This window comes from Chanos chanos, chromosome 11, assembly GCF_902362185.1.
Source record: "Chanos chanos chromosome 11, fChaCha1.1, whole genome shotgun sequence".
NCBI classification, from domain to species: domain Eukaryota; kingdom Metazoa; phylum Chordata; class Actinopteri; order Gonorynchiformes; family Chanidae; genus Chanos; species Chanos chanos.
The window spans coordinates 22,385,594-22,413,591 of record NC_044505.1 but is presented as its reverse complement, the minus strand read 5'-3'; the positions used below and the strand labels follow the sequence as shown (position 1 = coordinate 22,413,591).

Sequence of the window (27,998 nt, the reverse complement as noted above, 5' to 3'; positions counted from 1 at the left end):
GAAAAAGAGAATGGAAGGGTATATTGTCCCAAAAAGTGGTGATGTGGTATTAACATTTGCAAATGATTTTTGCCAGTGTCTTATCACATGGAAGAAGGGGTTGAAGGGAGGTTCATTCTGGTCAGAACCAAGTTTGGTCATGTGTCAGTGGTTTTCAGGAATGTCTATGCTCTTACAGATTTAGCCAGATTATGCTCTGATGGTCTGCCGAAAGTATCCAAGGAGTCCAATGTAGGACTTGATGGAGAGCTATCGGTTGGTGAGCTTATACTGCTTTGCAGAGTATGGAGAAAGGGAGACCCCCTGCTATTGATGGCTTCCCTGTCCAGTTTCTATCCTATCACAGGGGAATATTTGCTGGCAGTTCTCAGTGACAGTTTGAAGGGTTGGTGCCGTTGAGCTACAGAAGAGCAGTTATTACCCTGCTGCCAAAGTGAGGAAACCTACGGGACACGAGGAAGTAGCGACTAAGTTTCCCTCTCTTGAACCAATTGCAAAATCCTGTCCAAGTCTTTGGCCATTTCATGCAGAGAGGTAATTAGGCAGGATATACATGGTCCAGGAAAAGGTTTTTGAGTGAGACAGACTCAAAAGTTGGGTGTCTTTTGTTTAACTGACCAGTGTTGTCTGATAAATGACCTCTTTCTCTAGTCTGTCTCACTGCAGTATAGGAGAGGAAGGCTGTGTTGCTCTGGCTTCGGCTCTGAAATCAAACCCCTCACATCTGAGAGAGCTGAATCTGAGATGGAATGAACCAGGAGACTCAGCAGTGAAGCTGCTCTCTGCTCTCTTGAAGGATCCACACTGTAAACTGGAGAAACTTGAGTGAGTATACATAACCCAGTATGATGAAGTGGAATATAATTAACAGGGTTTTATAGACAATAGCATGGTTTTGGTAATTTGGTAAAAAAAAATTTGTTTTTGTTTTCTTCACTTTCAGTTTATTTGATTCTTTGGACCTAGAACCGTCATCTATTTTCACTAAACCTCCTCCTCGAGACCAAAGTAAAGGGTGGTCTCAGAAAATGTGGTTTTAAGAGGAACCAGAGAGGTTATGGGTTTGAGTCCTGAGCATGATGGCTCCCTGCTGAAATCACCTTGACCATGAAGACCCCTCACCTCAAAGCTACAATAGCGGTCTCTCAGAAACACAGACACCTTTATTTATATTTAAGATGTATATGTGTGCATTTACAAATAATACATTTACATTTGATACATGCTACATCAGGTGTCTGTTTAGAATGTAATTTGTGATGGTGTGGTTGCACTGCCATCTCTTAAAACATAGTAATGCACGGCTGACAACCAGAAAATGAAACATTTTAGCACAAACTGATGGGACAAAATAAATGATTATTTCCGTAGACATGATGAAACACAAATTGGTTGTACAAACAGAACAGAATCATTTCATGTGGAATTCAATATTCAAATAATGTCACTTTATTTGCTACTGATTATTATTTTTGGTATCTGTGCTACGCATGTATGTGACTGGAGTTGGTTAACAGAGGACAAAAGCTGAGTTTTGAGTTTTCTCCTAATGTAGCATCTGTATCAAACAGGTGCATGGATATTATTACTTACTTAATACACCTTTTCAATAATTTGTCAAGATTTCTTAGTGGTAGACATTCACTAAAAGCCACAAATAAGTGGGCTGTCCACTGTTGAAGACAATACATTTCTGCTGAGAGATCAAAGTCCTTAATGACCTCAGTTTCTAAAAATCAACATCCAGACATCCAGGATTTTTTTTTTCTAGATTTTTTTCTAGGTTCAGCCAGTTACGCTGGTCAGGATTTTTCAGGAGCAGCTATAGTTATCAGTACTATGGAGCGGTTAATCTCTGCCTGACTACTGAGTTAATCAGGACAATCCGTGTTCACATAAGTGAATTGTGACAAAACTGACAGTGTCACAGGCATCAGCACAATGAAGCTGAACCATAACCAAAAACAATTTCAGTTTTTCTGCCTCCCACAATGATATAATAAATCCAGAAAAACATTTTTCTCTTGTATTAAATACATAATAATGGCACGGCAGGAGTCCATTCGACCTGAGGGAGTTTTTTGACATGATGCCAAAGGCTTAGTGCAGTGATGAGGAAACTGGAGTATAAAACAGATACTGATTGACTACAGCAACACCATGCACAAAGAGGTGCAGCAAAACTACAGCTTCACTGCTGGAAATGTATTACAAAGTCAAACTCGGTTGATTTGACCCCATCAGAGAAAGATGGGGAAACTGAATGTAATTATGTAAGTTATGATCCTTTGTAACGATATGTATGAGTGTGTGTGTGTGTCTGTGTACTTGTTTTTGATAACTTTCATCAAAATACTATTGGGATGAAGAGATGAGCAGTATTCTAAATAAACACTTGAAATACAAATATTAAACTCCTCTGAGAATTTTTTTTATTTGTATTGGTCCAGATTGAAAAAAAAAATATTTGTACTGAAATTGTTCTGAAAAGTAGCTTGAAGTTAACATTTTCATTCAGAGGATGAAGACATTCCCCCGGCATAAACCCAAAAATGATACTTACTGATCACATATGCAGATGACATCGGTTCAAGGTCTAACACATCATCACCATCTTGGACGCAATGGTCCACGTACTTAGGGCAGACTGAGGGATTCAGTAACTACAAACTATGTGACCTTAAATGTAATGAATAATGTAATGTCATGTAATATAGAAAATGTAATGTAATGTCATGTAATATAGAAGATGTGATGTAATCAAACCCCTTCAAAAGTGCAACATACCCATATCGTGATATGACATTTTCTCTCTTTTTGGTTCGATAATGAAATATCGTAATAAAATATATTTTAGGTTCCCACCTAGAGTCCACCAGTTAGAGAGTGAAGTTAGACCCCTTTTGCTGGCTGTGAGGGAAGTCTTTGGTAGGTCTTTTCTTTATTTCCCTACCATTTCATATCACTGTCTGCCATAGTATATTAGCACTGGTGGTCTTACATATGGTTATTTAGGTTGGTACATGTACAGTTGGAGCTGTGTGGGAAGGTCAATGTCCAAAGGTAGCCTCACATTGGAGAACTCAGTAGCTGTTGTTTCAGTTTTGCTTGGCTTTGTGTGTTTCTCTCCACTGTGTTTTTGCCACATGGTTCACTACAGGACTGCACTTGTTTAGGGCATTGTTTTGCTATCCTGTGCATGATTAGTTTCACCTAGGTGGTTATTTTTTGGTTGGATTTTGTTTTGGGTGTTTGCCTGTGCTTCTGTTGCTATTCACCTTGGCTCATGTTTGTGGCTTCCACTCTATGGTTGTACGTTTGTCTGTTTGCTATTTTGTTTATTTTGTGCTTGAATATTTTTTGACATGCATTCACAGAAGCTGTAATGTCTAAGCAGATTGACTGCCATTGCATTTGTTAAACTTGGTAATCCACCGTTATTTCAGGCTGTGTAAGTATGGATCTGTTACCTGTGTGACCAAGGGGAGGGTGGGCAGGTAAGGGGCCCCCAGGACAGTGTATACAGACAGACAAACGCCACCCCGGGAATTTAGCCCAAAGAGTTTTATACTTAATCCCTTAGTAAATGGAGAATATTGCACAGGGCAAAGAGATGGTTTTCAAGTGTAATGTGGGTAAAGTTTATTTAAATGTACTGTAATGGAGGAAAAAGCTGCAAGAGAGGGGGTTATGGTACAAGAAACAGCACTTTATTTAAATGCCAAAGAATTCAGTTTAATATGTAATAAGGGCATAAAAGAGGGATTTAAACAAGGGGTTTCCATACCTACGAACTGCCATTATGGTCAGGATGCCACAAAAGGGGCACCAGGAAGTGAAAGAATGAGAGTGAGGCAGGCCGACTGCAGAGGGAACTAACGGGGCTTACCTATACGACAGAAGAATACCCACCACTGTCCCATGTGATCGTGAACATGAACACGCTCACACACATACACAGCACATACACACGCTGCAAAAAGAGGTGAAAGAGGGGGTTAGGTGTAAGAAAAGCACATAAATTAAGCATGGAGTGGCAACGATTAATAATGGGAAACCCGACTATGAGACCTGCCCCCGCAGCACGACCACCAAACCCATCACAGATCAATTTGCTACCTAAAAATGAAGAAATTAATACTGGAAAGAGCATGAGCGGTTGGTTTACCAAACAAGCAAGTTTAAAACAACTCAGGCCAGACAAACGGTAAAGCAGGCAAAACAATAAACAGTAGAGCAGGCAAAACAATAAACCCAAGCAGGATGATACAAGCCAAACAAACTCAGGCAAACACACTGATAAATAATTGTCAGGAATTTTTTAAACGCTATGTAAACCTTACTGAAACGTTGGATGTTCCAGTATGTTGATATTAGTGACATGACTTTTTGTGACCTTTTAATTTACGAGCTAAGTAGCCAGCTAGCATAGAGTTGTTTTATTTGAGAGTTTTTCATTTTAATTCGTTTTTTAAAAATGTGGGATGCATAGTTTTATTCACTTTTTATTCATTCATCAGGCACGACAGGTTTTTAAATGTACAACAGTGTCTTTGTTTACAGGAAGTTATCATTAAACCATTATCATTAAATTAGAAAGCTCACGCCCAAAAATATGACACGCTTTGATGACCTCATTAGTGCGTCCAAATTCTAGCGTTCTTTCTGTCTACAGTCTTATAGTGCGTACTCCTGCAGCACGTACTTGAGGGCTACTTTAGTGTGCAGCATGTAGTATGTGTTTTTGGACGCAGCATGTGACTAGTTGAGCTTACCCTGAGAATTCTAGAATGAGTTCTAGAAAATTCTAAAAAAGAAGTGGCTGATTTAAAAAAATTTTCACCTATTCTAAGTACCGTGATTTTTTTTTACTGTCTGTCCACATTAGTGGATATGACACCATCGGCACTGGACAGTTGTCCTTTTCTTCTTCCTGACTAACGTGGGCATTCTCTCGCTCTATTTGTGGCTTAAAGCAAGTGCATAGATCAGAGACATCAGAAAAAATAACATACATATGTTGTCATGTTATACTTAATCATTCTGGGTCTTAGCACCTCGTAGCAGTCATTTCCTAGTGCAGTACGGATGGCTGCTTTAGGTGAGGTCACTTTAAGCCTCTTTTTCATTGGTGGAGCTCAAGCACGTGACCTGTGAATCACACTTCATTCAGCCATTTTGTCACCTGCATTTACTCTAGAAGGCATTTTTTTTTTTAGTTCTGTTGGATAAATCTTTTTCCTTCTGTTCGTGTAAAGCAGGGGTGGGCAAATCCGGTCCTGGAGGGCCATGGTCCTGCTGTTTTTCTTGTCGACCAACTAAATACAGTCTCTGATTGGCTGAGGAGCATGCACACCTGTTTTCAAAGTGAAAATCAACAGGTAGCTAAGAGGTGAAAACAAAGCCCGGCAGGACACCGGCCCTCCAGGACTGGATTTGCCCACCCCTGGTGTAAAGCCTTGGAGAGTGACATTGTTCATCTGTGCTATTCAGTTGTGTGTGTGTGCATATTTAGTGACTGCATATACTTTGTAATGCTGTGTAACATTAGCAGCTCACATTGCGTTTGCCATACTGTTATACTAGCTCAGTTGCTAGCGCTGTTGTATACTGCAGTTCATATTAGAGCCTAAGCTAAACAGCGTTTATCTGTAACATTCTCTTTACATTATTTACATTATTTGCATTTTACACACTGTCTGTAGCAGATCCTCTTAACTGTGTCATAGTGTATGTCCCAGCTCGAGACTAAATGCTTTCTTTATCGTTATTTCAGTTACACAAAATCAGTGTTGGGAGAAACCACATGATTGCTCAAGACATACAAGTAATTTACTTCTGCGCCTGGGTCTTCATTCAAGCCTCTCTGTACTGAGTGTTTAGCTATCTGTCAATTCGTGCGCACTAGACACGCATGCAAGGGGACAGAATATATGTACACTGTAAAAAATGTCCGTGAAATTAACAGTGAAATGCTGTAAAATCATGACAAAAAAATGTAAATGGAAAAACAATGAAGCAGTGTTTAATTTACAGCAAACTATAGTAAAATACTGAGCCAAACACAGTTAATTGTAAAGTAGGAATATGTTGAAAGAATCATATTTCTATGTAGAATTTATAGATCACTGTGGTTCGAACACAGAAGAACTGTAATACAAAAAAACAGTGCAAAACAGTTAAATTACAACATGACAGTGTTAAAATAATGTTTTTTGTCTTGTAGATTTATTTTTTTTATAAAGAAAGAAACTATATTACATTTTACAAATCCACATGTTACACTTTACAGATACGAATATGTAGAAATAGGCATAAAGTAAAATGATGTTAATATGACAGGTTTAAAAAAACAGGGTTACAATGTGTCTGTTTAGAATTGAGTAGGCCTATATTTAACAATAGACTAGTAGGCTAAAACTATAACAGTAGTAGTGTAACCTGTGTTGTGTAGACAAGCACCGTCCCACGCAGGACTTAAACTCACTCCCCGACACCTGGAGAAACGTGCTAGTGACAGAACCTAGCACCCATGGGTTTTAGCCTCCGTGCTAGCATGTCCACCTCCCATGTGAGTTGTGAGTTCGAGTCTGGTGCGGGACTGTGCTCGGGACTGACGCACTTCATTCCACTTATCAATTCATCATCAAGCCCTTGATAAACTCAATTAACTGTGATAATAAAGAGTTAAAACACAGAGGTGCAGGACAGGGGTCCTCAGGACTGAAGTTTAGAACCACTGGTCTACACAACGCAGGTTACACCTGCACTTTCCTATGTAAAGGCTGTTGGATTTACCAGTTTAAATTGTAATTTGTAAATTGCAACAGTTTTAAACTGTAAAATGTACAGGTCATTCCGTAAAGTTGTTTACACTTTAACCGCATTTCTTTTTACAGAATTATTCTGGCAACCACAGCTACCAATTTTTTTTCCGTAAAAACAACCGATTTTTTTTTTTTTTTACAGTGTAACAGTTATAGTATCAGTCTAAAGTCAGTAAAGCAATAATTTCCTCAACTACAAAAGAGGAAAACAAAAAGAATATGTTGAGGGCACATAATTAATTAATGTGTGTGTGTGTGTGTGTGTGTGTGTGTGTGTATTCAGTATGCTCAATGAACTGACATATTTGACAATTTAGTTTCCAAAGCAGCTTTATACAATGCTCCTGTAACCTGTCTTGTCTTAACAGGAATCTCGTTATGGTTTGAGTCTGTGTTTGTCTGTATGAACAGATTGATAGTTTCAGTTAGTCATAATAGTGAAGCAGAGATAGCCAAAGAGCATGGTTTATCTCTGTTACACGCACTCACATACACACACACACACACACACACACACATAGTCAAACTGAAGAGTTTCTTTGAGGTCATGATATGATATCTATGATATCATCAATTCTTCATCACAGTCTTCACTTTGACTTGACACAGCCTACAGACCCGACACAGCTTTGTTTACGAAAATCCATTGCGACATACATATTTTGTAAAAACAACATCCATGCATATTTATTCATTTCCAAGCTGTGCCTACATTTTCTATTACATGTGTGGAATTAGATTTAGCTGAGACTCATGATAGATGGTGGTAGGCTACTTGTGGTATGAATTAGTTTTGGCCAAATCATTGTAGTGCGGGAGACTAACAATAGACTATGGCACTTTATTGGGAGGGGGTTGGGAGGTGTTACTCGTAGGTTGCTTGGCAGGCTAGGTGTTAGGCTTCTCATAGCCCACTGAATGCCTTGAAAAGTCGTAGTGTTTGCTTCTATCATGGCATAGAATGATCTGTTAGCTGTGCTAGATCATTAATTTATTTAAATGCAAGTGTAAAGCTTGATATGCTCGGCTGGGCTTATTATGTGGTATAAGCGATAATTTCACGGAGACAGACGGGTTCGGAACTGAAACGCTTTAGTCTCTCCAGCGCCACCCAAAGCAGTCTCACACTCTTCCACAAGTTTTGATTTACACGCATTGTAATTTTCAACCAATTGCCTGTCTTGTCATTCCGATAGGTTGGTCTACTGAGTAAGTATAGAGTCCAGTTTAGAGCTTACTCCGTCACCCGACATGTCGCCCAACAATTAGAATGTCCAAATCTGTAATCGCTCCCTACAATAGTTAATTTACAATCACAATTGTCTCTAGTTTTTGCACTACCTGGACCGTGCCCTTACAATAAATTAATCACTAGGGGCAACGACGTGATCATTGTCAGTCGACAATTGAATGTTGAGAAATTCGGGCTACGCATTTATAGACCAACTTGCAATGTGTGTGACATCCCTTATAATGAACTAATTCTTCAAGGTAGAAGATTAAATATTAAAAAAAACAAATACTATGAAAAAGTTGCCTGAACTAGTCTTTGTTCAGATGGTTTTCTCAGTCGAATTTGATCAAGACGTTTTCCGGAATTTATCCCTTAGGAAATTCAGTTGCCACAAATAAATAATCAAAACATTATGTTGAATGATGGAAGGGCTGGACAACAAACATTCTAATGAAATAATAACCGACTATCAACACTGAAATGAATGATACATTGGCCGAATGCAAGTTGATCTTGTAAGCAAACTATTTGCTTTTTGTGCAAGAAACGCCATCTTGTCCCACATATAGTTTTTTTTTTCTTTTTTTTTACTTTTCTTCTTTTCCCTCACTCCCTTATTACCTTTCATTGATTTTGTCCTTCTGTCTGTCTCCTTGTCTACCAGTCTGTCTGTCATTCTACAGCATGTCACCTGTCTGTCTGCATGTTTGTTTGTTTGCCTGTCCACCTGTCTCCTCTGTACACAAGTATGTGGACTTATAGAATTTATAAAAAGAAAAAAGAGAAAAAAAAAAAAAAGAGAGAGAGAAAAGTACGATGTGACTCCCATGTTGGAGGGGTGGTGGCGGGCTTATAAAAAAAAAAAACAAGCGCCATCTAGCGATCACTGTCTGTAACAGTGTCCTTGTCTCATGACTCGGTGGTCTTTTGACTGCCTAGCCGTGCTATAAGTAGGTAAAACCAGCACGGCGCTCCTAGTAGGTAGTTACAGCGGTCAAATGACCGGCACTCGGCGCTTCTAGGTATAAGTAGGTCAAACCAGCGTGGCACTTCTAGTGTTAACAGACATGTTAACACAAGAGTCATTACAAAGGCATGAAAACACTTACAGGTAATAGTAAAAATAAGGTCACATTAACATATTGACTGACATTAACTATGAAAATTTAGTGTATGATTTTGTAATATGTAATCTCTGTCTTCATGTCACTTAATGCTAGCTCTGTCTGTGCGTGTTGAAACAGAATGTGGTGTAAATGACTGAACTTTAAAAGATATTTGAGTTCGATGGGCAACATGGAGTTCATTGTAAAATCTGTGTGAATCCTCAAAGAATCTGATCTCCGGTAGTCATGGTACAACTCTGCTCTACCTTCCCTTACATCATACTGGGTTATGTTTATTCACTCCAGGTTTTTCGTCACGAGAGCAGACAATATCTCCTGAATCTCCTGGTTTATTATCTCTCAGATCCAATTCTACCACATATGAGTGGTTTGATCTCACAGCCAGAGAAACACAGCCGTCCTCTGTTATGTTGCAGGTTCCAGACTAGAGAGAGAGAGAGAGAGAGAGAGAGAACACCCATAATATAATTTACTGACACAGAACAGAAATAAATGGAAAACAGATACATTTCTAAAACAGTTAAATAACACTAAATTAAAGTAGAATGAGGGTGTAGAAGGAGAGATTTTTTTCCCTGATGATTAAACAATTTACAGTTTGGTATTTAGCAGACGCTTTTAGCCAAAGTGACTTACAATAAACTGGACTGTATATCTCTTAGGGAGGTAATTTGCTGCAATTTGCCAATTTAAAACAGTTTAATGGTTTCAATGACAAACCCCTAACACTGAAATACTATTCAGCTAAAACTTTTCATCATACTGAAATTATTTTTCAGTTTCTGACAGATATAAAAATTACTCACTCCAGTGTCTTCAGTTTACAAAGTGAACTGTGTAGAGCAAAAAGCTCATTCACTCCTGAGTCTCCTGGGTCATTGCCCCTCAGGACCAGCTCTGTCAGGTGTGAGGGGTTAGATCTCAGAGCTGAGGCCAGAACAGCAAAGCCTTTCTCTGTTATATTGCAGTGAGACAAACTAAAGAGAGAGAGAGACAGAGATTGATTGATTGATTGTGAAAGACTATAACTATCTGTTTGTGATGGTAGCCGTATTTTCCCACTAAGTATAAACTTGAGCAAGTCAGAAAAAAGCCAGAAAAGAACACACAGCACATGCAAATAAGATGATAACTGTAGAACCATAAAGCACCCCAAACAAAATGTGTGGGCACCAACAGAACAGAAATAAACAGTGAAATACTATTAAACTAAAATATTTCTTAACAAAAAAAATCTGTTTTTCCGTTTGATAAAAAAAATGACTTACTCCAGTTTCTCTATTTTACAGTGTGGATTACTCAGTAGATCAGACAGCAGCTTCATTCCTGAGTCTCCCAGTTCACTGTAACCCAGATTCAGCTCCCTTATGTGTGAGGGGCTTGATTTCAGAGCTGATACCAGAGCAGCACAGCCTTCCTCTGTCATATAGCAGTTAGAAAGACTACAGAGAGAAGCAGAGAGAGAGAGAAAGAGTCAGACAGACAGAGAGAGAGAGAGAAATGACACTGACCGTAGTGTTACACACCCACTCTAATTATAACTGTTATTATAATTGTTTACATGTGTTTTCCTTGCTGTAGTTTATATATTTTGCTTCTACTTTATGTTAGGCTCCTGATGGAGTGGTTTGTGGCTATGTTGGCAGTGATCTATGGTGGTCTGGGACCACTGGTCCCCCATTATATTGCATTGTCACATTCACTGCTTGATGTGATAAGCTGAGCATTCACTCTTTTTGTTCATTTGGCAGTGTGTGTGTGTTACCTCTGTGTTGTGTTCTACAAACACAGTCCCACACTGGACTCAAACCGTGCTAGCCATTCTCTATTCTTTTCTTTACATTGATTTCAACCCTTTATCTTTCCATATGCGTTATCTTATTTATTTAGAATTATTCAATGTATTAAGAGCTCGGTTTAAAATAATTTAGGGACAAACTCCAAACACTGAAATACTAATCAACTGGCATTGTCCATTATAATTTTTTTTTTCAATTTCTTTTTGATAAACACATGACTCACTTCAACTTTTGTAATTTACAGTCTGGATTTTCCAGTAGACCAGAGATCTGCTTCACTGTTGAGTCTCCTGGTTCATTCAAACTCAGATTCAGTTCTTGCAGGTGTGACAGGTTTGATCTCAGAGCTAAGGCCAGTGCAGCACAGCCTTCTTCTGTTATATTACAGTCACACAGACTACAGCAAGAGGGCGAGAGAGGGAGAGAGAGAGAAAGAGAGAGAGATCGTTTGTCAGAGATCACATTGGTCAGTAAAAACATAGACATATATCAGGAAACAGGACAATGTTACAGAATCTTTGTCTTCCCGAATGGAGACATCTGGCTGCCATTTTACTTGGTTAGTGATCCAGATCAGCTCTAACTGAAATGAATGTCAAAAGCGGCATGTGTACTTTAATATCTGTCATGTTTTCAGTTGTATGAAACTGTTGGGTTTAAAGAGGACATGAAAATATTCACAGAGCACACGAAAAAAATAGTCAGCAAGAAATCCCAAATGTTTTCATTACGGTAAATTAGACTGTGTCTCGATCAAGGGGATTATTTACTGTGATAAAAGATCTGTCAAAAACTGTTTAAAGTCAAACTCCAAACGGTGAAATAATATTTAAAAAATTCTGTATCCCACATTATATTCACTGTTTCTGCTTGATGAATGTATGACTCACTCCAGTTTCTCCAGTTTGCAGTGTTGATTCTCCAGGAGAACAGACAGCTGCTTTGCTCCTTCCTCTCCGAGTTTATTCTCTCTCAGATTCAGTTCTCTCAGGTGTGAGGGGTTTGACTGCAAAGCTAAAGCCAGAGCAGCACAGCCTCCCTCTTTTGCTTTGCAGTGAGAGAGACTGAGAGAGAGAGAGGGAGAGAGAGAGAGAGAGAGACATTGGTCAGTTAGAGCACAGACCTACATCAGGAAATATGCCACTGGCCAGTAATATCCATCCTGAGCATTGTTCTAAATAAGCACGAATTGGAATGAATGCACAAAAATGGCATGTGTGGTCTAACTGTTATGTTTGTAGATCAACATATGAACACTGTTATGTGTGTATGCATACTCTCAATATTTTACTTAATGATATAAAGCATAAAAACCCTGACTGATGATAACAGTCTTATATAAAACATCTGAAGCTGCTATACATACATATATATATATATATATATATCATAGAGAGGATTCTGTATTAGACTGGACATGTAGAGTTATCTTAACGACGTCCCTGTGGAAACCAGATGGATCAACTGAGGCATCAATGTTGCTCAATTATTTCTAACAATGTTTTCACTGGATTTAGTGACACTAAGATTAGTGCTGAAACAAACTAACAGAGTTAGAGATTTTAAGATTCTTCTTCTTCCTATCATTAGTAGTTGTCGTAGTACTACAGGTCTGTTAAGATTACATTCCATTTGATTATATTATAAAACAACAACAGACAAATTTACTGACACTAGTTGAATTCAAATGAACTGAGACAGAAGGTGTTTATATTTATCAGAGTTTACTCAGGGAAATTAGGCTGTATTTCCATCTGATCATGTACAACACACAGAGATCAGTCTAAAATAGTTTGATGACAACAGTTAAACATTAATCAACATTTTTTTTAATCATAAAAAGTGTTTTTAGTTTCTGCTTGACAAAAATATGACTCACTCCAATTTCTCCAGTTTACAGTCTGAAAGCTTCAGCACAGTGGAGAGCTCCTTCACTCCTGAGTCTCCTGGTTCATTCCCACTCAGATTCAGTTCTCTCAGGTGTGAGGGGTTTGTTCTCAGAGCTGAAGCCAGAGCAACAAAGCCTTCCTCTCTTATACTGCAGCAACTCAGTCTACAGAGCAAGAGAGAGAATTACAGAGAGAGGGAGAGAGAGAATGGTCAGGGAACAGGACCATGTCATTGAGTCTCTTATCTTGAATGCAAATATCTGACTGCCATCTTACTTGGACATTGCTCTAAATCAGCTCCAACTGGAATTAATGACACAATTGTATAAATAGTTTCCCGATTTTACTGACTGATATAAATTACCCCATATAAACCCAGACTGATGATGAGTCTTGCTTAAGATGTCTGAAACTGTTTAACATTTATATCACAGAGTGGATTCTGATTTAGATTTGACATCTGAAGTTATTTTAACCACGTCCCTGTGTAAACCAGGTGGATCAAGTGAGGCAGAAATTGTTGCTCAATTAGTTCTAACAATGTTTCCACTGGATTTACTGACACTGATATTAGTGCTAAAATGAACTGAGTGAGAGACTTTAAGATTCTTTTTCTTATTTTTACTCTTACTACTACAATCTTAACCACTGTAGAAAGCAGGTGGATCGACTGAGATGACAAGTTTTTCAGTTAGTAATAACTTGCATACTCGATTATTTTACTATAGTCTGAATGTAGAGCTGAATAATGTGTTGCTCTTTGATGTTTGCTTGTTGTCTTAACAGACGCAGCAGCAAATTGTTCTTGTAATATTCATGTTACTCCTCCATTTCTGAATGAATGTGTTGCTGTTTCTGAAGCATTTATGTATCCTAGCAGGCTTTTATCAACCTATCACAGTTGAATTTACATTTTCACATATTGACGTACTTTCGCCAGAATAACTGAGGAGAAAAAGGATTCTAGGCAAAGATGGAATCTTGGCAACCATTTTGCATGCTTACCAACTGCTTTTATAGTACTATATTGGCTGTTAAACACATTTCATTTTTGATATGCTTACAGACTTCAGATGTCAGACAGAATACATTTTGGTGGCATTACATGGTTACATACAGAATTTGCAGAGGAGAAGTGTATTTTACTGCAGATATGACCTCACCTCAATATCTCTAGTTTACAGTGCAGATTCTCCAGTCCAGCACAGAGCAGCTTCACTCCTGAATCCTGCAGATTATTGTCACTCAGGTCCAGTTGTCTCAGACTGGAGGAGTCTGAGCTGAGAACTGTGGCTAACTCTGAACAGATTCCCTCTGTTAGGTTACATTCATTCAGCCTGAAATTTAAATAACAACAAAAATATCAGTACTCCACTATCCTACAATAGAAATATGTAGTTCTGAGTCCAACCAGTATTATCCCAACATATGGTCTGTTGTTATAATCACTATCAAAGGGTTGAGCTTATGTCAGTCTGCCCTCCTTTGTCTTAGGGACGACTCTCATTGTTTTTATCTGGCAATATTAGTACATTCAGTTGTTTGTATCACAGTTAGTGGACTGAATCAAAACCCTGTCTGTAAGGTCAGAACACAACGATGAAAGAGGAGAGATGGAGAGATCTCTATCCAGAGGTGGACAAAGTACACTCCACTACACTACACTCCATTACTTGAGTCAAAGTATAGATACTCCTGGTCAAATATTACTCCAATACAAGTAAATGTTGCTCAGCTAAATTTTTACTTGAGTTAAAGCACTTGCTTTTAAGAATACTTAAGTATTCAAAAGTACATTTGCTTTTTAATGTCAGTGCATTGTTGTATTGTTGCCACAATGCATTTACAGAGCCTAATGACTCTGAAACAACCTACTGAATGTACTGACTCGCTTGTAGAACCTGCAGAATAAAAAGCTAATGCTTCCCGTACGCGAATGCGTACGGGAAGCAGTTAGCTTGAAAACCAGTTGATTTAAAAAATCTCAGACATGGACTTAAGATATGGCCATGGCTGCTCTAGTGAGGAACCTTTATCTTTATCATCTTTGCTGTAGTAGCCATCAGTAAAACCGCCAAGTTCAGTTATTGAAAAAACAAAGCAGCATGCACTTGACTGACAGCATTGGAGTAGTTTACTGTGATTGGTTTTTCTCCTGTGATGAACACAACATGGCCTATTACATTTTAGAAAAGAAAATTTGTCCACTGACTTTAAAGCTATGCTTCAAAGTAATGAGTACCGAGAACCTTCATAGAAATGTAGTGGGGTGAAAAGTACAATATTTGTCTTTCAAATGTATTGGAGTAAAAGTCATAAGCTTCCAAACAAAGTAGCTCTCAGGTAAAGTACAGATACTCGAAAAATGTACTTAAGTACAGTACTCAAGTAAACGTACTTCATTACTGTCCACCCCTGTCTCTATCAAATTTTTGGTTTGATGTTCTATGTTTTATAAAATTTCCGTAGCAATGTCAACACTAGCATACATATAATGGAGCATGTTGACAAAGTTCATTTCTCATGTGTGTGAACAAACAGTCTTTACTCACAGAACTGTTCCACACGTTTCGACCACCGGCAGCAACCGCAGAAGACACTCCTCTGATCTGATGAGCTTCTTCAGGTCAAACACACCCAGATCCTCCTCTGATGTCAGTAACGCAAAGATCAGAGCTGACCACTGAGCAGGAGAGAGTTCAGCTCTGGAGAGACTTCCTGTGCTCAGGTAGCTTTGGATCTCCTCCACCAGAGAATGATCATTCAGCTCATTCAGACAGTGGAACAGATTGATAGAGCTCTCTGGAGATAGGTTCTCTCTTATTTTCTCTTTAATGTACTTCACTGTTTTCTCTTTGTTCAGTAATCTTCTGTCTCTCCAAGTCAGTAGGGGTTGTAAGGCAGCCTGACTGGACTCCAGTGAGAGGCCCAGAAGGAAGCGGAGGAAGAGGTCCAGTTGTCCGTTCTTACTTTGTATGGCTGTATCAATGGCATTTTTATGTAAGCTGAACATATGTTTTTCTGTAAGTGGTTTTGTAATGCGTGTGAAGAAGGATGATGATTCGGATAAGAGATTTACATTGCTGTTGATGAATGTCAGCAGCACATACAGGGCAGCAAGAAACTCCTGAATGCTCAAGTGCACAAAGCTGAAAACTCTTCCCAGTTCATGCTCTTCTCTAAAAATTTGAGTGCAGAGTCCTGAGTACACTGAAGCTTCTCTGACATCAATATCACACTCTCTCAGGTCATTTTCATAGAAAATCAAATTCTCTTTTTTCAGCTGTTCAAATGCTAGCTTTCCTAGTGACAGAATAGTCTTTTCATTCCACTTTGGTCGCACTTCCACAGATTCTTCAAATTTTTCATTGCTCTGTTTGGTCTGGAAGATCAGGAACTGTGTGTACATTTGAGTCAGAGTTTTTGGGATCTCTCCACTCTCTGACTCACTCAACATTCTCTCTAGAACAGTGGCTGAAATCCAACAGAAGACTGGTATGTGACACATGATGTAGAGGCTCCTTGATGTTTTGATGTGTGAGATGATTCTGTTGGCCAAGGTCTGATCACTGATTTTCTTTCTGAAATACTCCTCCTTCTGTGGGTCATTGAAACCTTTTACCTCTGTGACCACGTGAACACACATGGGTGGGATTTGGCTGGCTGCTCCTGGTCGGGAGGTTATCCAGATGAGAGCAGAGGGAAGCAGATTTCCCTGGATCAGGTTTGTCAACAGACATTCAATTGTAGTTTGTTTTTCCGCATCACATAAACTTTCATTTCTCTGAAATTCCAGAGGAAATCGATACTCATCGAGACCATGAAAGATAAATAAGACTTTCCTCTTGAGAACTGTATGCAAAATTTCCTTTGTCTCTGGGAAAAAATCATGAACAAGATCCACCAAACTGTATTTTCTTACTTTCTTCAAATTTAGGTCCCGAAAACGAAACGGAAATATGAACTTAATATCCTGATTGGCCTTTCCTTCCACCCAGTCCAGAATGAATTTCTGTACAGAGATTGTTTTTCCAATGCCAGCAACTCCCTTTGTCAGCACAGTTCTGATGGGTTTGTCTTGTCCAGGTAAGGGTTTAAAGATGTCATTGCATTGTATTGGTGTCTCTGGTGTTTCTGGTTTCCTGGATGCTGTCTCAATACGTCTGACTTCATGTTCATTGCTGACCTCTCCACTTCCACCCTCTGTGATGTAGAGCTCTGTGTAGATCTTACTGAGGAGTGTAGAGTTTCCTTGCTTTGCTATTCCTTCAAACACACACTGATATTTCTTCCTCAGATTTGACTTCAGCATATCCTGTTGTGCCACAATAAGTTCATCTAATCAAACAGTTAAAAGATAACAAACAATCAGTAAATCATCAGAAACAGGAGAAAGACTGGATAAGGATAAACATGGAAGAGTGTCTGCACGAGGAGGATGTGCAGTATTGGCATCAACAGAGTATGATAAAAAAATCCAAAAAAATGTTAATGAATCACTCCTGGGCAAATGACACTATAGACTATACCTTACATAAATGTACTTGGAATAATTTTATTGATAAATCCTGTATATTATTTTGTATTGTTATTTTTGTTAAAACAATGAAGAGTTTTAGACCATAAATGCTGACAAACTAAATATGCATAAACTGAGACATGGTGTGGCTCATACAGTATATGTTTATATTAAAATGATTTTGTAAGGATCACACAGAATTTCTTCATATGTGAAACTTTTGAGCCACAATTTGCCCTTAGAAATTAACTGGTAACTGACTATCAATAATCATACAGTAATTAGCTCCTTTCATGATGATGATAATTGATTTCTCTTTTGCAATTCCTTGTGTGTTAAACCATGTACTGTCTCTTTTAAGTTCTGTCCATGGCTGCTGACACATTAAGCCATGTCGTCTTGTGTACAAACATACACACCCACAAACACACACACATACTCGCATGTACACTAGGGGTGTGCAAAGTCAAGCACTTTGCAAAAACCAATCAAATACATGTCTTGAGAGTCCACTCATGCACTGCGTCATGTAGCGTAGTAGGACAGACTACTGCGCATGCGCATTGAAAATACATGCAGTGCGTTAGTATAGGCGTACATGGTCTCCACATCAAACATTAAGCTAGCGTGGCTGCCTACAAATGCATGACTGAAGTTAAAAATAAGTGATCAAACAACACCAGGAGACAAAATACAGACACCACCAGCTTTGCAATCCACGTCCTTAGATTTAATTGCTAGATGTGGATCATCCTTACTCGCATGGAGGTGGTTTGAAACAACTGACTTTGCTCAAAAGACAGTAATCTGCAAACTATGTCAGAAAACAGTTGCCGTTAAATACAGCTTGACAACTACCGTGTTTCACCATCTGCAAACAGTTTGATCGCAGTAATACTTGCACTGGTGATTTCAATGTTTTTGTATTGTTTTTACTTGATTGCTTCAGTTTTAAATAAATAAGGAAATATGCTGTTTCCATTAATATCATTAGTGATCAACAGTTAACATCTTATTAACAAGAGTGAGCTAGTAGAAGACTTTAATAAACACATTTTTGAAGGATGCAAAATATCTTCTACTTATCGTTATCGACAAAATTCCAGAAAATATCCAGATATCATTTTCTGTCAGTATCACACACCCCTACTGCATACACACACACACACACACATTTTATTTATATATATATATATATATATATATATATATATAATATTATATTATATTATATTATATTATATTATATTATATTATATTATATTATATATATGTATGAACAAATGAACACTCCATTAACCCTATTTCTGATTGCTTTGACCACTATTTTCCTCTTTGCATGTATATCCCTTCATTGACTGGATTCAGTTGTAATTAATGAATGGTTGTCTTAATTTAATTACATGTTAAATATTGTTGTGTTCGTAAATGGTTCATTATTTTCACGTGTTGCCCTAATATCGAAAGATTTTCTGTTTAATTTATTTTTATCATTAGCAGCTATTCATCCTAAACTGAATCAAAGTATTAATTTGACAATAAAACCAGTCTCCAGGGATCAATTTCTAATTAACTCCAGCATATGAGCATGTGAGGGGAGGGAACAACAAGGTAGCAGTAGGATTCTAGAGACGCTTTGGTATAACTAACACTGACACCTCAGAATTTAATAACACTTTAACCGAGAATGGCAAAAATTAAATGATAAAGAAAATCATAATTTCCTCTTTGTACACATTTTTGGGTTGAAGGCTTATGTAATGTCCCTGATGTCTTACTTTTCTCCAGTGTGTCAGCGAGGTCATTGTGGTTCATGTTCCTCAGGAAGTGCAGTGTGATCTTCAGAATTCCCTCTCTGGCACTGATCTCATCCTCCTTCAGACCCCCAAAACATTCTGATATCTCCTCAACCAGACTTTTCCTCAGTCTTTTCAGTTCACTCTTCACAAAGGTGATGATTTTGCTCTCAATGGTCTTAAAATACAATCAAGTAAAGTACTCTCAAAATGAAAATAAACTAACATTAATGTCAATACCCGAGAATACTTAGACATTAACATAGAATGAGCCGTCTCTGATATTTGATCATGTGCATAGCAACATTCTACATTCGCTGTATTCTACTTTGGAACAAAGCCTTTGTCATATATAGTCTGTCCTCACATTTCACAGCACTAAGTTTGTTGTCTGTCATCTGTATCAATACTGACCATCAAATGACAATCTACAGTAAACCTTATTCACACTAACTAGCAAACTTACTCACACATAACTCACACAGATTCCCATAAAGTAGAAAGCCCACCTCAAATATGGAGATCAGAGCTTTCACATGCTTCTGGACAGTCTGAACACTGGAAATCTCTGCTTGTGTTTCTTCCTTTTGAATTCTGCAGTCAAATATTAAGTGTTTTGAAATAAAATGTTTAAAAAAAGCATGAGTGTATTACTTTTTATGTAAATTATGAATTTAATAAGAAATCCTTTTATTCTAGTTTTCAGTTTCTGGTAATTAGACACTCCTAAGATACCGCTGTCAAATTTACACCATTAACAAAATAATGGATGATTTAAACACACTGGGTGTTCTTCTGTTCAACAGTTCACTAAATCAAGTCACAGATTATATGACACTGGAGCAGTCAACACTGGAGGATGTTCCTCTGTCTCTCTCACTCCATTAATAGTCAGCACAAACACACACTGTTCACCAGTAAATCAGCTTCATAAATTAAGTTGACTACGGAGTGGAACTACGGAGCCCTACCACTGAAATAACCTCTGATATTTAACGAATGGTGTAAAACAGTTTTTATGGTTGAGAAAAGCTTTGCTCAGCCAATGACTTGATGTATGAAAGTATGAACTATGCCCATAGTGAGTGTTTCAGTGGGCTGAAAATTACAGTTAGAATTTGGAGTTTGGAATTTACAGTCAAAGTGACCAGACCTCTTCATTTACACAAATTACATCATAACAATGACCTTCGTTCATTAGGGAAATCTCCCTCTCTGAAGGTAGGTGGGTATTCTTCGGACTGGTCACTCTTCATGGACGCACAGCTGAGCACAGCCGAGTCTGATCTCTTCTGCCGAAATCTGTGAAAAACAAAACTGAGTTTTGTCAGCTATTTAAATTCTAAAAACATTGCTACCACAGGTGTAGTTTCTCTCTTTTAGCACACCGAACTACTGGTCAGTCATCCCTCCTTTGTTATGAATGAGCAGATTCTAGACATGATTAATTACAGAATTTGGACTTTAAAATCAAAGTGACCAGACCTCTTCATTAACATAAATTACATCATAACAATGACCTTCGTGGATCAGGGAAACCTCTCTCTCTGAAGGTAGGTGGGTATTCTTTAGACTGGTCACTCTTCATGGACACACGACTGGGTACAGGTGAGGCTGATCTCTCCTGCTCAACACTGTGGAAAACAAACAGAGGAACACTTTATCTATGAGAGTGACACATAAATATTCACAGAATGAAAATGATTTAAACACAGCTCACCTGGAGCTGAAAAAGAGGAAAATGTGATCAGCAGTATATGTAAACTGGCTGAATCAAAGTGGAAATTTTACACTTTGGTGGATTCACCCAGCAGCTCCCTCTGCTCATGCTTGTCATAATCTCAGTCAAAACATCACACATAGACACTTCATTTAAAGAGTGTGACAGTTACTGTGATGAGAGTGTTTGAATGTTGTTGTTGATGGTTATGTCACTTTTGTTGTGTCAAAGAGGAAACAGTTGCCTTGTGCATTTTATTTTTCTGCTCAAACAAATTAAGTGCCAGTATTGGCATTTGGAAAACAAAGTCCACGTAAAGACCAACATCATTTGCTTCAGGGAAAACAAAACCAGGCTTTTTTTTTTAAATCAGACACTTTTTTCCACCTTAAAATCAACTCTGTTTTACAGTGCAGCCTTTAGTTCACCAACAAACTGATATGCTATGACATCCACATACTATGTATGTATGGAGATATCTGAGTAAGAGTGAAGAAGAACAGAGAGGAAACTAGTTTTGACTTAAGATTGAATTCATAAGATATTATAATTTCATGTCCACAATCCAAGTTTTAAATGTTTTTTTTCCAACCCCTACCCCTAGGGTTTAATTAATGAATTACTTAAAGATACTGACACAGACTGAACCAGACTGATCTGCCTCAGCATGTCTGCACTAACTTATTGACCTGTCTGCAGACACCCAGTAGAGTACATAACTTTTCTTAAAGGCATGGTTCATAAAGGTAACTGGCCTTGTGCTTTTGCCATACTAATATGAAGGGGCAGTCAGTCAGAGTGTGATGCGCTGTCTCTGAGTCATTAAAACACTCCTCAGTTCCTCAGAGACAGTGCATCACACTCTGACTGTTGTAGTGAATGTGTCTAACAGTGAGTGAATGTCAGTGGATACACAGCTCACCAGACTCCACATTAACCCCATCTCATAGATCCACTACAGCACCAAAATACTGTAGGAAAATAAATGTTGACAGACAGTCTGTATTTTATTTAGTTAAACACAACTCACCTTTTAGTTTCATATTGCTCCCCAGACAGACTCATTTTAGAGTCAGAAACCTCTTCATCACATGATCCTGAGAGACTCATTTTAGAGCCTGTGTCTCTCTCCTCACACGCCACAGAGAGGTTATTGTCAGAGTGGTGAATCCTTTACTTTCTCATCCTTCTTTTAGAGGCCGAATCTACTCAAGGTTCATTGACAGAACTCCATAAGGTCTGAGCCCAGTCAGCACACCTGCAGAACACACACACACACACACACACACACACACACACACACACAAATCTTAACTTGATTTCTTATACTGAAAAAAGTCACAATTTTCTTCATTTTAGAGTCCTTCATTAAACATTAAATATCATGTTATATCCGTGTCCATCGACAACATACACTAAGTAAGCTTGTAACATGACCAAAACACTGAGCTCTCATATGTGGCTGTTTTGATTCAGATATTAAAATATTGTTATATGTTCATTATAAGGAATGTAATGGGTCTGTCACAGCATGAGCTACTTCATTCATGATAACGGACAGTGTCTTAGGAATTTCTCTATATGTGAATCTTGTGGAAATATAATATTTCTATGTGTCATAGCATGGTGGCAGTCTTGTGATTTCTGTATAACACAGTTTAGTCAGTCCACACATGGGCATTAACAGATAAAATAAGTCTGTTTCAAATGTTCCCCAGCAGAATGTCTCATTTTGGACAAAGTATGTTAGAATTCCAGTTTAATTTGTGACCTGTGTAGTATGAACAATGTGACTTCAGAGAGGGAGAGAGAGATTGAGAGGGAGACTAACAGACAGACAGACAGACAGACAGACAGAGACAGAGAGACAAAAGAGAAAGAGACAATGAGGGAAGGTACATTCTTGTGTGTTATTCTCTCTTTTGAGCAAATTGTCATATCTCATCTCTTCCTGTTTTTGCATGTCCATCACAGAGCTTTGGAATTTCGCCTTGTATGTTTGTGTATTTCTAACAGAGTCATCACCAATTCTACAATAACTGCATATTCAGCCTTTTTTTAACACAGCCACCACACGCTCAGTCTACTCAGGTGTTCAACTGTTTTCCTCTGATCTTTTTCCTGTTTATAATTTAAATCTGAGACAAAACGAAGAGTAAACAGCTGCAGCTGTAAACTGAAAACATGATGTCAGACATTTACAGATTGGTGTTTTATGGAATGACATGTGTACCAACAGCTGATCTTTCTGGTGGGTGTATGAATCTAGGGGTGAAGGTTAGAGGTATGTGGATTTAAAGAATGATACAAAGACATGTTAATGTTTAGAGTTATAAGTCAGTCTTTGTCTTTTTCCATTCACAAAACATCAGTGATACAGATATTCACTCTTCTCCTCAATCTGTTCATCACTAATCAACCAAAAGCACTGCTGAACATATTCTGCTCTATACACAGCTCATATGAACACAGAGATCAGTAGATTGTTGTAGCTTTAAAACTAGAATGAGTCTAATAGCGTAAAATCACATTTACATGCCCTGTCAAACCACTTTACCCTCCATACAGTCATTCAGCCAAGTTCTGTCATATAATATGAGTGTTACTGGTCAAGTCTATGACTTTGTGTTTTGTTTAGTGCACAGACTGCAACACAAAACCCTGATTCTAGCTTTTCTCTGTTTAATTAATGCACAATCAGTAGTCTGAACTTTGTCAGAGAGACCAATTTTGGGATCCACATGTGAGTCTTTCTTACCAACAACTGATACTCACAGTTTTCCTCTAATGAGAGCAGGTAGTTTCACTGTTCTCTAAATTGAGTAGCGTAAACTTTGGCTTTTTTACGAGCCTGTTTTCATGTTTGAGACATATTGGCAGGAATGAGGGAGAGAGAGAGAGAGAGAGAGTTATTTGCAGGAAATAAAACTAGTCAGCTACGCCACAAACAGTGTAAGTGGGCAGGTGGTTAATGTTTTACCACAGTTTTTCTCGAGAGTTAACCTGTGTGTCACTTTGAAAGAGACTCCTAAGATGTGAATGAAAAAAAGTTTTAAAGTACTGACATTATAAAAGCAGCAGATCTCCCTTAAGCACAATGTACTCCTATGCTGATCCACATGTATTATTCTTTCTCATTGACAACTCACAGTTTTCCTCTTCTGATGACCACAGATGCTTTCACTGTGTCTCAGAGATGAATAAATCATGTGCACTTTGTTTCAACCTCCAACCATAAACCCTAACCTTAAACCATAACCGTTAACGGTATCCAGATCAATCTAGACATAAAGGGACTTTGGTCACTATATAAGCCTGTTTTTTTGATGGGGGTTTGGGGCATGCATTTACTGGCATAGACAAACTACGTAGAATGAACAAACACAAACTTTATCAGCTCTTTCTTTTCTCTCTTCTGTTCTTTCCTTTTCTTTTCTTTTTTCTTTTCTCTCTGGCCAGAGATGCCACCACCTACTGTACTAGAGTAGGCCACAGCGTAAGTGAGGAGGAGGATAATGATTTTCCTCTGTTTTTCATGAAAATGACCTGTATGTTGGAGACTGGTTATATGCTTTCTCCATTTTGAATTTCAAACATTTAAATGCATGTGAATAAGCATGAAATTCATCTTGGATTTCAAATTGCTTCCTTTACAAACCATAGAATTTCAACTCCAAATTCAGTTCCAGATGATATGATACAAATTCAAAACAATAACATTTAAATTTTCACACTCAAATGCAAATTTTGAAGGGAATGATTTTTACTCCATACAAAACACACTATCATCCCCACAGTAACTCAGCTGGTTCTATCCTGAATTAGCCTTTCTGTTTTTTGGCTGTTGACCTATGACCTACAGTATGTATATATTGACCTATGACCTACAGTATGTATATATTGAAATTTGTAGAATTACATATTATCTCTGGCTGCATAGTGGATGTATGTGACTGAAGATGTATATATATATGATACAAATGTTCTCAGTGAATTTAATGATTTTGTGTCAGGGTTCTATTTAGGAAGCCCTGACTAACTTTGTCAGAGAGACTAATTTTGTGATCTTTACATGGTTTAACCTTTGTGACGGTTACAGGATTGAGACAAAGATATTTTCACTGTGTTTCAAAGATGAGTGAATCATGTGCACTGGATCTTTACCCCTTTCACATTAACTACTTTCTGGAATCTGCAGGACTTTGGCCATTTTAAAAGTCTGTTTAATGTTTGATACATGTAATCATTTATGAAAGAGAGAGAAACAGAGAGAGAGAGAGAGAGAGAGAGAGAGAGAGAGAGAGAGAGAGAGTGTCAGCCTCAGCTTTCTGGCTGGGACATGTGGCTGTATTGAAGGCCCTATGAAAGTTGTAACATTACAGACAGTGATCAGACATATATTTTGTAATTAGAATGCATGAACTGTGTGTCATTCAACACCACCTACACACTGACTAACTTTTGTTTTTGACAATAAGGAGTCTGAACTCAAAACAAATTAGATTCTGTTAAGAGATCACTTTAGTTTCACTTTCACCTGCTTGTTTTATTTCCCTTTTATCTTATCTGGTAGAGTACCGGAGGTACAGATTACCTGAGTCACTGAGAAGTGGAGTGTGCTTTCATTCTGCTGTGTGGGTGTGTGTGTGTGTGTGTGTGTGTGTGAGGGTGGAGCTTAGTGGTGCTGACCTACAGTGACATTGTCAAACAGTAAATATCTGTTACTATCTGTTAATAATAACTGTTCATATCTGCACACAAATCCATGCATTAAAGAAAGGGAAACAGTAGAGTTGTAAGCTTAATACTGTAATATTGTAATTTGCATAAATACAGTTGCAAGGCCATGTTAAAAAATAATAATAATAATAAGTTAGCAATTTTTAAGGGCTTACACCCCTCTGAATTAACATGAATCCCTTGTCCCAACATTCCTGTTTGCTCTATTAAATCCTTCCAATAATGTCTGGGCAAACAAGATTAGGTGTTTTCCTAATTAGGTACACTATAACACTACAGGGGCTCATCAAGATCTCTCAGATCTACACCCTGGACCATTACTAGACCCTCCCTAAGATGGGCTCCCAACATTCCTCTTTGTCTGACTCAAATTTCTCTCTCGTGATGTATCACTTCCTCTCTTTTCCTCCACAACTGAATTCTCCATGACAGGTAAGTCTCCTTCTCCAGGTTTGTATTCAGATATATTCTCTTTAGGTGGGTTTCCCTCTCTAGGTAAGTTCTCTGACACTTCACTACTGAATGACAGGAGTGATGGGAGTCTCCAGGAGGTTGCTCAGTCATTGTATCACTGTATTTTTAAGTTGGATAGTCTTGCTAATGATGACCAGGTTTCACCAAATGTACAAGAAAAAACAAGAAAAAAACCCCCAAAACAGCTGCTTATGCTGTTTAAATATAAAAATGCAGATTTTATGTTAAAAAAAAACACTTTGTTGACTGAACTTTCCATCTTGGGCTACTGTAATATGCTGGAAACAATAACGTTAAAACATTGTCAGTATTATCCATATTTCACCATTGCGTAAGGTAAGACCAAGTGTAATCTTCATATCATATCATTAACTCTATGCTTTGCTCTATGCTCTGGGACCAACCCTATCATAGATGCATAGTCTTTAAATTGATGCCCCCCCCCACCCCCACAAACCCCTAGTGCCTACATTTGTTGACGTCCTGGGGGGAGATCATACTATTTCTACAGTATAAATCTGTGCTCTTACTGTCCTGTCCTGTCTTGTCTCAGTAACTTTAATAAGACTGGGAGTCACTGACAACAGTGATTAGTTCCCCTTCTACTCCCTCCTACAATTAAATAAGATTTACTGTCATTACAATTCCTTTAACACCATTGTTCAGTCCACACATGGGAATTAACATATAAAATGCATCTGTTTTAAATGTTCTGCAACAGACCGTCTCACTTTGGACTAAATATCTTAGAATTCCAATGTAAAATGTGACTTGTGTAATATGAACAATATGAATGACTTAAGAGAGAGAGAGAGAGAAAGGGAGAGAGAATGAGAGACAGAAAGACAAAACAGGGAAAGAGACAATAAGGGAAGATACATTCTTGTGTGTTATTCTCTCTTTTCAGCAAATTGTCATATCTCATCTCTTCCTGTTTTAGCACTGCATGTCTGAGCTTTTAAATTTCCCCCTGTATGTTTGTGTATTTCATCACTAATTAGACAATAACTACCTATTCATCACCAGTGATACAATAACTAAATATCCAGCCCTCAACACAGACACCACACTCTCAGTCTACTCAGGTGTTCAGCTGTTTTCCTCTCATCTTTTTCCTGTTTAGAATTTAAGTCTGAGACGAAACAAAGAGTTAACAGGTGCAGCTGTAAACACAAACATAAAGTCAGACATTCACAGTTTGATGTTTTATGGAATCTTTTGTGTGGATGTATGAATCTAGGTGTGAAGGCTGGAGGTATGTGGATTTAAAGAATGATACAAAGACATGTTAATGTTTAGAGTTATAAGTCAGTCTTTTTCAATTCACAAAACATCAGTGATACAGATATTTACTATTCTCCTCAATCTGTTAATCACTAATCAACCAGAAGAACTGCTGAACATTAATTTCTCTGGTACTAAAGATGTTTGTAAATATTTGCAGTGTATTTGTGACTATAATACAGTTGGACATTAAGCTGTTGATGTCTCTGAACACATAATGTCATTAGCAGTGATGTATCTAATCTTGTCAGTACTAATGGACATTGAGTTTCTTATATTCTCCTCTATACACAGCTCATATGAACTCAGAAATCAGTAGATTGTTGTAGCTTTAAAACTAGAATGAGTCTTACCGCATAAAGTCACATTTACATGCCCTGTCAAACCACTTTACCTTCCATACAGTCATTCAGCCAAGTTCTGACATATAATATGAGTGTTACTGGTCAAGTCTATGATTTTGTGTTTTGTGTAGTGCACAGACTGCAACACAAAACTTTGATTCTAGCTTTTCTCTGTTTAATTAATACACAATCAGTAGTCTGAACTTTGTCAGTGAGACCAATTTTGGGATCCACATGTGAGTCTT

General features: G+C 38.0%; 1 protein-coding gene across 1 annotated transcript in view; it reads left to right on the top strand.

The window, feature by feature from the left end:
- The window catches only part of LOC115823847 (NACHT, LRR and PYD domains-containing protein 3-like), a 704,547-nt gene that overhangs the window by 12,779 nt on the left and 663,770 nt on the right, over positions 1 to 27,998 (top strand). The window contains exon 11 of the mRNA XM_030787870.1: positions 652 to 825. Coding sequence (XP_030643730.1) covers positions 652 to 825 — 174 coding nt within the window. The remainder of the gene's footprint in view (positions 1 to 651; positions 826 to 27,998) is intronic.